This window comes from Jaculus jaculus, chromosome 5, assembly GCF_020740685.1.
Source record: "Jaculus jaculus isolate mJacJac1 chromosome 5, mJacJac1.mat.Y.cur, whole genome shotgun sequence".
Lineage (NCBI taxonomy): Eukaryota > Metazoa > Chordata > Mammalia > Rodentia > Dipodidae > Jaculus > Jaculus jaculus.
The window spans coordinates 160,554,268-160,566,654 of NC_059106.1; the positions used below are offsets into that span (position 1 = coordinate 160,554,268).

Sequence of the window (12,387 nt, forward strand, 5' to 3'; positions counted from 1 at the left end):
CTGTGTGGTCTCTCCTGAGCCTCTGACTTCAAATGAAACAGGATCCGAAGGAATTCAGGGCATATTCTCATAGAATGGAGAATGGATCCACTAAGAAGGTTCTCATAATCTTTGCCACACGTCCTGGGGCCGCGTACGGCTTACTAAAGTGTCCTCTGCCCCACACCTTCGTCTCAGCGGCTTCTCCGCTCAGCTCTTCATGAATCCCAGCCTGCTTAACGCAGCTTAGTTTTATGTCTTTTTTGAACTCTTTAAGCTTCTTAAATTCTGAGTGAAATGAGTGTGTAATTCATAACAAAAGCATTTGTTTGTTAAACTGCTATAATCAGCTTTGTGCCACTTTTAATCTGTGGTGTATTGTGCGGCCTCAGTTGCGTATGGGACATACTCAGGCAGCAGACTTGCCTGCAGATTCTTTCCCAGGCTGGCTGTTGGCTTCTTTGCATCCCTTCTTCATTTCCTCCTCCCTCTCCCCCTCCCTCCTTCTTTCTCCCTCTCCTTTCTTTCCTGTCCTTTCCCTTCCCTTCCTTTTTAAAATTTTTATTTATTTGCAGTGATAGAATGGGCACACCAGAGTCCCTTGCCACTACAAGTGAACTCCAGATGAATGTGCCATTTTGTGCTTTACATGGATACTGGGAAATTGAACCTGGGTTGTTAGGCTTTCGAGGCAAGGGTCTTAATCATTGAATAATCTCTCCAGCCCTTCTTTTTGAGGTGGGGTCAAATGTGGCCCAAGCTTGCCTCAGATTCACATAACCAGGGAGGACCTTGAACTTCTGCCTACATGAGCACACCACTGTGCCCAGTTTCTACAGTGCTGGAAATTGAACTCAGGATTACACCCATTCTAGGCAAGCACTCTGCTAACTGAGCCATACCCCCAGTTCAGGCTATTTTCTTTAAGCATTATAAGGGGAGCTACTGAAATCTCTCAAACCCTGTTTTGTCCTGAGAGCCATCTGTCAAACCTCTTCTTTTTTTAAATGATTTTTTTTAAATTTTTTATTTATTTATTTGAGAGCGACAGACACAGAGAGAAAGACAGATAGAGGGAGAGAGAGAGAATGGGCGCGCCAGGGCTTCCAGCCTCTGCAAACGAACTCCAGACGCGTGCGCCCCCTTGTGCATCTGGCTAACATGGGACCTGGGGAACTGAGCCTCGAACCAGGGTCCTTAGGCTTCACAGGCAAGCGCTTAACCGCTAAGCCATCTCTCCAGCCCAAACCTCTTCTTAATATCCCCACTAGTGCTTGGGCTCCCGCTGGGCTCCAGTAAGCTGGCAGCTGTAATAGAAACCTTCCATATAGACATTGGCTGTGTGTGTCCTATAGCTAGAAAGCCTAGCATGAATTCTTTAAAAAAAAAAAAAAAAGCCCGGGCGTGGTGGTGCACGCTTTCAATCTGAGCACTCAGGAGGCAGAGGTAGGAGGATTGCCATGAGTTCGAGGCCACCCTGAGACTCCATAGTGAATTCCAGGTCATCCTGGGCTAGAGTGAGACCCTGCCTCGAAAAAAAAAAAAATTTTTTTTTAGCTGGCCATGGTGGCCCACACTTTTTTAATCTCAGCACTGGGGAGGTAGAGGTAGGAGAATTGCCATGAGTTTGAGGCCACCCTGATACTACATAGTGAATTCCAGGTCAGCTTTGGCTAGAGCGAAACCTTACCTTGAAAAACCAACCAAACAAAAAGAATATATTTATTTGCGAGAGAGAGCGAGGGGGGGTGGGGGGAGAGAGCGTATGTGCATGCTTGGGCCTCTTGCCACTGCAAAGGAACTTCAGATGCATGAACCGTCTGTCCTCATTGCTATTGCCAAACACCTGACAAGAAGTAGCTCAAGAAAGGAAGGGCTTATTTTGGCTTATAGTGGGAGGTTACAGCACATTATGGCAGGGAAGACGTGATAGCAGGAGCGCGAAGGTCACGTGGCATCGACAGGAGGAGGCAGAGTGGGCCGTGCTGGTGCTCAGCGCTCTGCTTTTTGTTCAGCCCAGGAGGCCAGCCGTGGAGTGGCGCTGTCCCCAGGGTGTGTGGGTCCTCCGCCTCAGTTAGCCTAATCCGGAAACTGCCTCACAGACACACTCACAAGTTTGTCTCCATGGTGACTCTATACAAACCCTGTCTAGTTGACAAGAGATTAGCCATCATAGACACCTTGAAGTAGAATCACTAGAATCAGTGTTAGGAGCTTTATTTGTTTTTTTTTTAATTAAATATTTTATTTGATTATTATTTTTTAATGTTTTATTTATTTATTTGAGACACAGAGAGAAAGTAGCAGATGAATAGATGGATGGATAAAAGGAAGGAAGGAAGGAGCAAGCGAGCATATCCAGCCCCTGCAGACAAACTCCATATGCTTGCGCCACCTTGTGCATCTTTCTTACATGGGTCCTGGGGAATCGAACCTGGGTCCGTAGGCTTTATAGGCAAGTGCCTTGACCACTAGGCCATCTTGCCAGCCCTTTTTAAAAAATTTAGTTATTTGAGAAAGAAAGAGGCAGAGAGAGAGAGAGAGAGAGAGAGAGAGAGAGAATGAACAGGTGTGCCAGGGTCTGTAGCCACTGCAAAGAAACTCCAGATGCATGCACCACCTTGCACATTAGGCTTACATGGTTCCTGGGGAATCAAACATGGGTACTTAGGCTTTGCAGGCAGTCAGATTCCATAAGAGTGTTCTCCCTCCATTATACTTTAAATCATCTCTAGATTACTTTAAATCTCAAATACAATTGCTGTGTGTGTAATCATTACATGGTGTTATTTGTGGAAGGAAGATGTTTGCACTTGCTTTGGACAGATAAGGTTTTTCTTTTCTTTTTTTGAGACAAGGTCATCCTGGGTATCCCAAGTTCAGGATCCTCCTGCCTCACACCTAGCTCCCAGCCTTTTGTCCTTTGGCTGGTGTCCATACTTAACTATTCCTTAATGTGATTCTAAGTACATCTCTTCATGCCCCAGTGTACATATCTGTGCTTTCACCTTGCTATCTTATAAAAATATTTTGTTTGTCTCATCTTTATGTTAAAAACGGTATTAAAATTTTTACGTAATCTTCTACCACCTTCCTTTGTCTCCTATCTTCTAACCCCTCAGCTGAACCCCATCTTTTGATTTTAAAAAATTGTATTTTATTTTTATTTATTTGAGAGAGAGGCAGATAGAGACAGAATGCAATCAAATCCAGACACATGTGCCATGTTGTATGTATGCATCACCAGCTTACATGGGATCTGGAGAGTTGGGCATCGGTCCTTGGGCTTTGCAGGCAAGCACCTTAACCGCTAAGTCATATCTCCAGGACCCCTTTTCTAATTTTTTAAAGATAATTTTACTTATTTGCAAGAAGAGAGAGAGAATAGGCATACCAGGGCCTCTAGCCACTACAAATGAACCCCAGATGCATGTGTGCCTTTGTGCATCTGGTTTTATGTGGGTACTAGAGAACTGAACTCAGGTCATTAGGCTTTGCAGGTAAGTGTCTTAACGGCTGAGCCATTTTTCCAGCCCCCCCCCCCTTCTATTGATGCCTTTCCCCTCCCTTCCATTATCCATGACAATCTGTTGCTGCTGGACAAAATATTGTGCCGGTCTTGTACAGGTAATGGCAGCCACTGTGAGGTCATGAATACAACCACCACTTTGCGTGTGGAAGACAGCGTTCCAAAGCACTCCTCCCCATCCTCTGGCTCTGACATTCTTTCCGTTGCCTCTTCTGTTACAGTTCCTGAGCCATTGGAGAGGGAGATTGGGATGTCTTATTTAGTACAGAACACTCGACTGTCACTTCTCAGCACTTTGATGAGTTTTGAGTCTTCCCCAGCACCCCCACAGGATACTTCTGCTCAAATTATCTTTTTTTGTTGTTGTTGTTTTGTTTTGTTTTTCAAGGTAGGGTCTCACTGTAGCCCAGGCTGAATTCACTATGTAATCTTAGGGTGGCCCACAGTGATTCTCCTATCTCTGCCTCCCAAGTGCTGGGATTAAAGGTACGTGACACCATGCCTGGCTTTCTTTTATTTTTTAACTTACACTTTTTTTTTAAAACCAGCTAACAAAAAAGTAAGCTTCCAAATGACTTATTCATAACCTCTTTAGTTTTGACTAGCTGTGCTCCCACCTCATCCTCTCTTCTATCCCCCCCCCCCATCCACAGATAATTTCTTTATCCATGTTTGGTTGAATTCATGGATGGGGATCCATGGAGACAGAGAGTACACTGAACTTTTTAAGGTAGCTATTTATGCCTACTTACTTAATGGAAGTGATGAGTTCCAGTAAAAGTGTAACAAAAGATTTGATCGAGTAATTGCACTTCTCTAGAAACTGAAGAATCACAAACAACTCGAGCAAGGAGCCCGTGGGTGGCCTGTCCCTTGGGAGGTGTGTCTCTTGCTACTCCTGTGTGCTCGTACCCTGAGCAGTGGTTTGGCCTACATTCTCTCGCCCACACTATTCCCTTTGAATCCATCTCTGGTTTGGGGTGAGAGGCCTGAGGCTGCACTGCTGGTGACGCTGCAGGTCTGCTGGGTGCGGCGTCCCTGGGCCAGGACTGCCCTCATGTACTGGGGAAGGGCGAGTCAGAACAAGTTTGTTCCGGAGACGGATTCATGAACTTCTCTACGTTCATCACTGTGTCACCAAAGCATAGGTGCAAGAATGACAGAAGCTGTCTTTCATTACATTTGAAACAGAGTGGCTTTATCAGAAGTCATAGATGTTTGAGATCATAGTCTGTTACAATGCCACCTGTGCAGAATCCCAGCACTAGAAAAGCTGAGGCAGGACAGTCACAGGCTTGGAGCTACACTCCCATTTCAGGACAAACAGTGCTGGATACGTAGCTCAACTGGTGGAACGGCTGCCCATGTGCACAAAGCCCTGGGTTCCATCTCTAGCACCACATAAAATGGGGAATGACAGCTCATTCCTGTAATCCCAGTACCCGGGGTGAAAGCAGGAGTGCAGCATCGCTCTTGGCTACATATCAAGTTTACAGCTAGCCTGAGCTAAGCCGGGCACGGTGTTGCATGCCTTTAATCCCAGCACTCGGGAGGCAGAGGTAGGAGGATTGCCATGAGTTCGAGGCCACCCTGAGACTCCATAGTGAATTCCAGGTCAGCCTGGGCTAGAGTGAGACCCTACCTCGAAAAACCAAAAAAAAAAAAAAAAAAAGCTAGCCTGAGCTAAATGAAACTCTGTCTCAAAGGAAAAGTAAGGCTAGGATGGTGGCTCATACCTTTAATCCCAGCACTTAGGAGGCTGAGATAGTATTGCTGTGAGTTTAAAGCCAGCCTGGGCTACAGAGTGAGTTCCAGGTTAGCCTGGGCTACAATGAGAGAGCCTACTTCTACTTCTTTGTAGAAGAAAGATGTAATTTCCTTTTCTTTCCTGGTAACATAGACCAGTGAAGCAGAGTACCTCCATTGGAAAAGCCATCAGCCCTCCCCCCACGGTCTCGGAGCTCTGCACGCTGCTCGTGTTCCTCCTCGATGTGATTCCCTTGGTAGGTACTGTGCAGGGAAGAAGCGCCGCCTGCTGGCCAGGCGTTCTCGTCAGTGCTGCTGCTCTGGGGTCTCACTGAGGCCTACTGTACCGAGGCCTTACCTGTGTTCACAACTCCCTGTAGGTTTGTTTTGTGATGGCAGGTCTCTAGAGGCAGTCTCCTTTTTCTTTATGATACTGGGGATGGAACCCAGGGCCCTGTACCTGCTAAGCAAGTGCTCTGCCACTGAGCTACACCTCTGGCCCTCATGTTTTTGCTGTAACTCTGGACCAGTTAGTAGTAGTTCATTAGGTAAAGCTGATGATCAAATCATACTGTGGTTATGTAAGGGAAAGAGTAAATAATATTTGCAACTTTAAATTATGCAACTAGCTAATTTTCTAAAAAGTCTTAATTTGCTTAATATAAAAAAATACATGTGGCAGATTTATTATTTTCTTTTATAGTAAAGCCATCTCAAAGGAGAGGAAGACTTCCAAGGTTTATCCAAATCAAGAGGAAGTATATTTTGATTTTTGCTTTTGAATTAATGTGAAATTTAGGCTCTAAAATCCAGACATGTCTGTGGTGCCATCTTGAGGTGCATTTTCCCCATTGTGAACGGGTGATGCATGAGAGACTTGTGCTTGTATTTTGCAGGAGCTGTACTCTGAGGTGCAGACGCAGTACCTCCCACAGGTACTCGGCTGCCTCGTGCAGCCTCTTGCTGAGGAAGTGGAGGCCCTAAGCTTACCTGAGCTCACACATGCCTTGAAGACGTGTTTCAAGGTGCTCAGCAAAGTCCAGATGCCACCCTCCTACCTAGATACAGAGCCCACCAGCGGAAGCTCGGTATGTCCTGGGACCAAGACACTCAGTGCCTCTTGAAGTGGGAGGTAATGGGGAGTTCGGATAGCCATGTGAATTTGAATGTGGATAGGCACTGTGTCTAATGTACTTGTAGAATGTGTGAACACTTTATAACGGTCTAATGTAGCCAGCCTTTCTGCATTTCACTCAGTGCCCTGCTGTGTAACTACTGTTAATGACTAGATAGAGCTAATAGCTGCAGAACCACAGGCAGTGGCTGCATAGAGCCAGCCTCCTGCTGCATGTATGTGTATCTGCATACAGAGGATTTGCATTGTTTAAAATGCAAAGCAAGAGTTGGAGAGATTGCTTAGTGGTTAAGGCACTTGCCTACAAAGCCCAAGGTTCAGTTCCCCAGTACCCGCGTAAGCCAGATGCACAAGGTGGCACATGCATCTAGAGTTCATTTGCAATAGCTAGAGGCCCTGGCATGTCCATTCTCTATGTCTGTCTGTCTGTCTGTCTATCTGCCTCTTTCTCAAATAAATAAATAAAATAATTTAAAATGCAAAGCATATACACTGCATCAACTTGCAAAGGCTGCCATTACAACATTCCACACTGAGTAGCTTAAGTAACAGAGATGAATTTTCTCCATTTGGAGCTCAGAGTCTAACAGGTCAGCAGGGTCCACTCCCATAGAGGGCACCTCACCTCTGTGCAAGCTTAACAGTTCTTCATGCTTTTGGTTTCTCGGAATATAGCACCAAGGAACTGTGGGGATGGCCCAACAGCTAAAAGCACTTGCCATGTATGAATAGCCAGTATTAATACCTGAGCTTAATTCCCAGCCCTCGTGTAAAAACAGACAGATCTAACTACATATACCTATGACCTCAATCTGGAGTAAGGCAAAGAGAATTGCTGAGGCTCACTGGTCAGCCAGTCTAATGGTCAAATAGCAGATCCAGGTTCAGTGAGAGACTCTGTTTCGAGGAAGCAAACTAGAAAAGTGAGGAGACACATGACAGTTTCCCCTGTCCCCCACATGTTTGCACACACAGCACACACATCTGCACACACAAAAGACACATGAATGTTCATGTCAATGTCCCAATTTTTCCTTTTTTATAAAAACATAGGCTCTGTTGAATGTGGACCATCCCAATGTCCCCGTGTGATTTGATCACCTGCAAAGACCCTTTTCCCAAATAAGGTCACATTTCCAGGTACTGAGGGATAGAATTTCAGCACCTTTTTAAAAATATTTTTGTTTATTTTTATTTATTTGAGAGTGACAGACAGAGAAAGAGGCAGAGAGAGAGGGAGGGAAAGAATGGACGCACCAGGGCCTCCAGCCACTGTAAACAAACTCCAGATGCATGTGTCACCTCATGCATCTGGCTTACATGGGTACTGGGGAATCAAGTCTCAAACCAGGGTCCTTAGGCTTCACAAGTGCTTAACTACTAAGCCATCTCTCTAGCCCTCAGCACCTAATTCATTCATTCATTCCTTCATTCATTCATTTATTTGAGAGAAAGGTGGGAAAGAAAGAGAATGGACGCACCAGGGCTTCCAGCCACTGCAAACGAACTCCAGACGCGTGCGCCCCCTTGTGCATCTGGCTAACGTGGGACCTGGGGAACCAAGCCTCGAACCGGGGTCCTTAGGCTTCACAGGCAAGCGCTTAACCACTAAGCCATCTCTCCAGCCCCTCAGCACCTTTTTTGTAGTTCAACCCGTAACATGCACTGCTTTGTCATTTGCTTTGATTTCTATTCAAACAGTATTATGGTGACATGCTTGCATATTTTGTATATCAGTGTCTTTTTTTTTTTTTTTTCGAGGTAGGGTCTCACTCTAGCCCAAGCTGACCTGAAATTCACTCTGTAGTCTCAGGGTAGCCTCAAACTCACAGTGACCCTCCTACCTCTGCCTCCCAAGTGCTGGGATTAAAGGTGTGCACCACCATGCCCAGCTTCAGTGTCAATTTTAATTTCTACATAATCTCCTATTATATGGATATATTACTTAACTGTTTCTCTGTTGATACATCGTTTAAGGTTCTTTCCAGTTCACCGTTTCACGGTCAGCATCCCCACACAACTTGAACATGGCTGCTAGTGTCTAAAGGAGAGTGCACTGAAAGGCGGTGGGTAGAGTTGAACGGCACAAATGTTTCTTTTAAGCTCATAGATGGGCTGGGGTTACAGCTCAGCAACTAGAGGCACTTGCTTGCAAAGCCTGCCGGCCCTAGTTCACTTACCCAGTACCCACATAAAGCCAGATGCACAAAGTGATGCATGTGTTTGAAGTTCATCTGCAGTGGCTGTAGGCCCTGGCATGCCCTTTCGTTCTCTGTCTCTCTTCCTTTGAAAATAAACAAACAAATGAGATGTTGCCAAAGTTGCTTCCAAGAAAGCATGTGTTAGAACCGAGCATGCTAGCACATGCCTGTGGTCAAGCATGCCTACAGACTGGCAGGAGGCTGAGACAAGATCACTGTGAGTTCAAGACCAAACTGAGCTATGTGATGAGTTCAGAGCCAGTCCAGTCCACAAAGTAAGACTTTGTCTCAGAGCCCGACAGGTGGGGGGAAGCTGTGTGATAGTCCACCATTTGATGTCCATGTTCTTTAATTTCGGATATTGTTTGCTTTTTGTTGTTGTTAAGGTCTCCTGTAGCCCAGCCTCAAACTCTTAATTTATTCTTAAGAATAACCTTGAACTTTCTGATACAAGTGTTGGGATTATAGGCCATGCACTGCCATAGCACATTATCACAAGTGGAATTTTCCACTTGTGACATCATACTAGGTTCAGACTTTCCAACATTTTGGATTTTCAGATTCTGGATATTCAGCCTATATGTGTATTCTGTCTTTACTTTAGATGTTTTATCCTAACCTTCTCATATGTTGTGTGTTTTTTTTTTAATGTGCTTTTATTTATTAGAGAGGGAGAAAGAGGCAGATAAAGATAGAGGGAATGGATGTGCCAGGGCCTCTTTAGCCACTGAAGATGAACTCCAGATGCATGTGCCACTTTGTGCATTTGGCCTTACATAGGTACTGGGGAATTGAACCCTGGTCCTTAGGTTTTGCAGGCAAGCACCTTAACTGCTGAGCCATCTCTCCAGCCCTTTTTTATTTTTTTGATACATGGTCTCATTGTCACCCAGGCTGACCTTGAACTTCTAATGCTCCTACCTCTCCCTCCAGAGTGCTGGGCTTACAGGCATGAGTCACCATGCCTGGCTCCAGAGCAGCTTTGAAGCAATTATCATGAACCTTGGAGAGTCTGAATAAATAAGACAAAGTGGGCTGAACAACCTCCCTCCAGAGCAACCAGGAGGCAAGGCCCACCCTGGTCCTGCCCTTCATCCCCTGCTTTCTCCACTCTACTGCACACTTTTTCAGGGGATTCTCTTGGTACAGAAAATTACAATTTGGAAAAGTAGGTTTGAAAAACTTTCACAGATTGCCTGATACTGCCAGTCTTTGAACTCCTTGGTCTTAAGAGATGCATGATAAATTGATTATTTGAGGTTTTCGTCCATTTTTCAGAGCCCCATAAAAGGTGAAAACAGTGGAGTAATTTTGGAAACAAAGGCAGTGGTTCCAGAGGACGAGGATGCTTCTTTCCCCCCACTGAGATCTGAGGACAGTGGGATCGGGCTCAGCGCTTCATCCCCAGAGCTCTCCAAGCACCTGCGGGTGCCTCGGGTCTCCCCGGAGAGAGATGACATTTGGAAGAAGGGCGGGAGCATGCAGAGGACGTTTCTTTACATCCAGGAGCTGATCGCCAACTTCGCCAGCAAGAACATTCTTGCAGTTCCGCCGACAGCACCTGGGGAAGAAAGCAAGACCTCCGGGAAGAACGGCACGGGTGCGGTGCAGGGCGCCACGGCTGGCCACTCCGGCAGGAAGAACTCGTGGGAGGCCAAGCCCAGCACTGTGCCCCAGTTTAAGCAGATGCTTTCGGACTTGTTCACAGTGCGAGGGTCTCCATTTAAAACAAAAAGTTCCGGATCCCCGTCGTCTGGCCCCAGTAGCCCTGGTAGAAAAGCGGAAACAGAGTGGGATGTCGACCAGGTGGTCATTGACTTGGGGGGCTCCAAGGAGGACTGCAGGGAGGCCTTTGCTGCTGCATGTCACCTGCTGCTGGACTGTGCCACCTTCCCTGTCTACCTGTCTGAGGAGGAGACAGAAGAGCTGTGCGAAACACTCTTCCAGCTTCCAGGTGAGAGGACAGCCCCACCAAGGTCACGACTGTGAGGTTGGGAATCTGGTTACTGAGACCTGGTATTCACCAAGTAGCTAAAATCATGTCAGCCAAGAAGGATCTACACAATGCAGCTTCCTAATCCAAAAACTGCAGAATTTCAAAATTTTCTGAACACCAGCACATGGTTTTAGAATGTTCTGGATAAGACAAGCTCATCCAGTAGAGTCTGTGCATGCAGATAACTTCAAAATATGAAAAACTTCAACCAGAAACACTTCCGGTCCCCTGACCTCGAGGATATGACACTCAGCCTATTCTGGCCATGTTTGCTTCCTTCCCTGTTTTGTAGTTGCTGTGCCGAGGGTTTGTGTTAGTGTGTGGTGCTAGGGGTTTAAAAGGTATATGTTTTTGACTCGAGTCACCACGTGGAAAGTTGGGATGGTCTGGGATGTTCCTTCCAACACACATGAGCATCTGCACAGCCCATCAGGATTTAGCCATGAAAGGTGCTCCTGATGGGAAATGCACTGTTAGATCACTCCTGCTGTTAAAGACTTAGGCATTGGTTTGATATGGCTGCTGTCACAGAGTGCCACAAGCTGAGTGGCTTTATCAACAGAAACTTACCTCATGATTCTGGGGACGAGAAGTCCAAAATCAAGGGCACTCTTCCTGACTGAACCTCTGGATAGAATCCTTCCTTAGGTCTTCTAAGCCCCTGCTGGTGGCCAGCATTCCTTGGCTTGTAGCTACATCAGTCCAGTCTCTGTATTCAGAGCATCTCTCTTTAATAAAAAGACACCAGTCATGTTGGGCTAGGAATGTCTTTGTTTATGCTGGCTCACAGTCTCGGGAGTTCATCCTGACAGAGAGGCATGAAGGCTGAGCTGGATCCATCCATGTTCAGTGGTGTGATCATGAAAGCTTCCTCGTATCTTAGCAGCTTAGGAAGCAGAGGGAATGGGACCAGAGGCAGGGTGAGGCTGTCAACTCTTGCAGGCCCACCTGCCAGCGACCTGCCTCCAACACCCAGGCCCACATCCACTCACAGTGCTGCCGGCCAAGTACCAGGCATGTTAAGCCTGTGGAGGTCATTTCAGGTACAAACCATAACAAGGGCCTCCTTTGATGAGACTTTGTCTTAACTTGACTATCCCTGTGAAGACCCATCTCCAGATAGAATGCTGCTTGTGTAGGTGACAGACAGCAGTCACTGCAGGTGACCTCTCTCATCTGGTCTTGAGTCTTTTAACCACTGTCTTCCATCTTCCATTCAGGAGCCAGCGATACCAGTTTTCCAGCATGGCTGAAATCCCTTATGACCATTTGCTGCTGCGTGACTGACTGCTACCTCCAGAACGTGGCCATCTCCACCCTGCTGGAAATGATAAACCATTCCCAGTCCCTTGCTCTTGTCATTGAAGACAAGATGAAGCGTTACAAAAACTCTGGGCACAACCCATTTTTTGGCAAGCTGCAGATGGTGACTGTTCCTCCCATTGCTCCAGGGATATTGAGAGTCATTGCGGAGAAAACAGACTTCTATCAGGTGCTCCCCACTGGGCAGGGCTGGGGAGGCTGAGTGGGTCTTCTTAGACCATTATGGGGGGTTATCCCTAAGAATGGAATTGCTGGGCTGAGGAGCTGGCCTAGTTAGTAAAGTGCTGACCTGAGTTCAATCCCCAGTACCTAATGTTAAAAGAAAACAAGTGAGAGGGGAAAAAAAAAACAGGCATGGTGGCACACATTTATAATCCCAGACTGGGAAGGCGGAGACAGGCAGATCCTTGGGGCTCACAGGCCAGCCAGTCTAGCCTAATTGGCAATCCCAGCCTTCAAGAGACTCTGCTGGAGGTGC

At 46.4% G+C, this 12,387-nt stretch overlaps 1 protein-coding gene across 2 annotated transcripts in view; it reads left to right on the forward strand.

Moving 5' to 3' along the window:
- Dop1b (DOP1 leucine zipper like protein B) overlaps positions 1-12,387 on the forward strand; it is a 111,761-nt gene that overhangs the window by 44,721 nt on the left and 54,653 nt on the right. For both annotated transcript variants that reach the window (XM_004654472.2, XR_006637167.1), the window contains exons 12-15: positions 5,409-5,511; positions 6,151-6,342; positions 9,869-10,544; positions 11,807-12,078. In XM_004654472.2, coding sequence (XP_004654529.2) covers positions 5,409-5,511; positions 6,151-6,342; positions 9,869-10,544; positions 11,807-12,078 — 1,243 coding nt within the window. The remainder of the gene's footprint in view (positions 1-5,408; positions 5,512-6,150; positions 6,343-9,868; positions 10,545-11,806; positions 12,079-12,387) is intronic.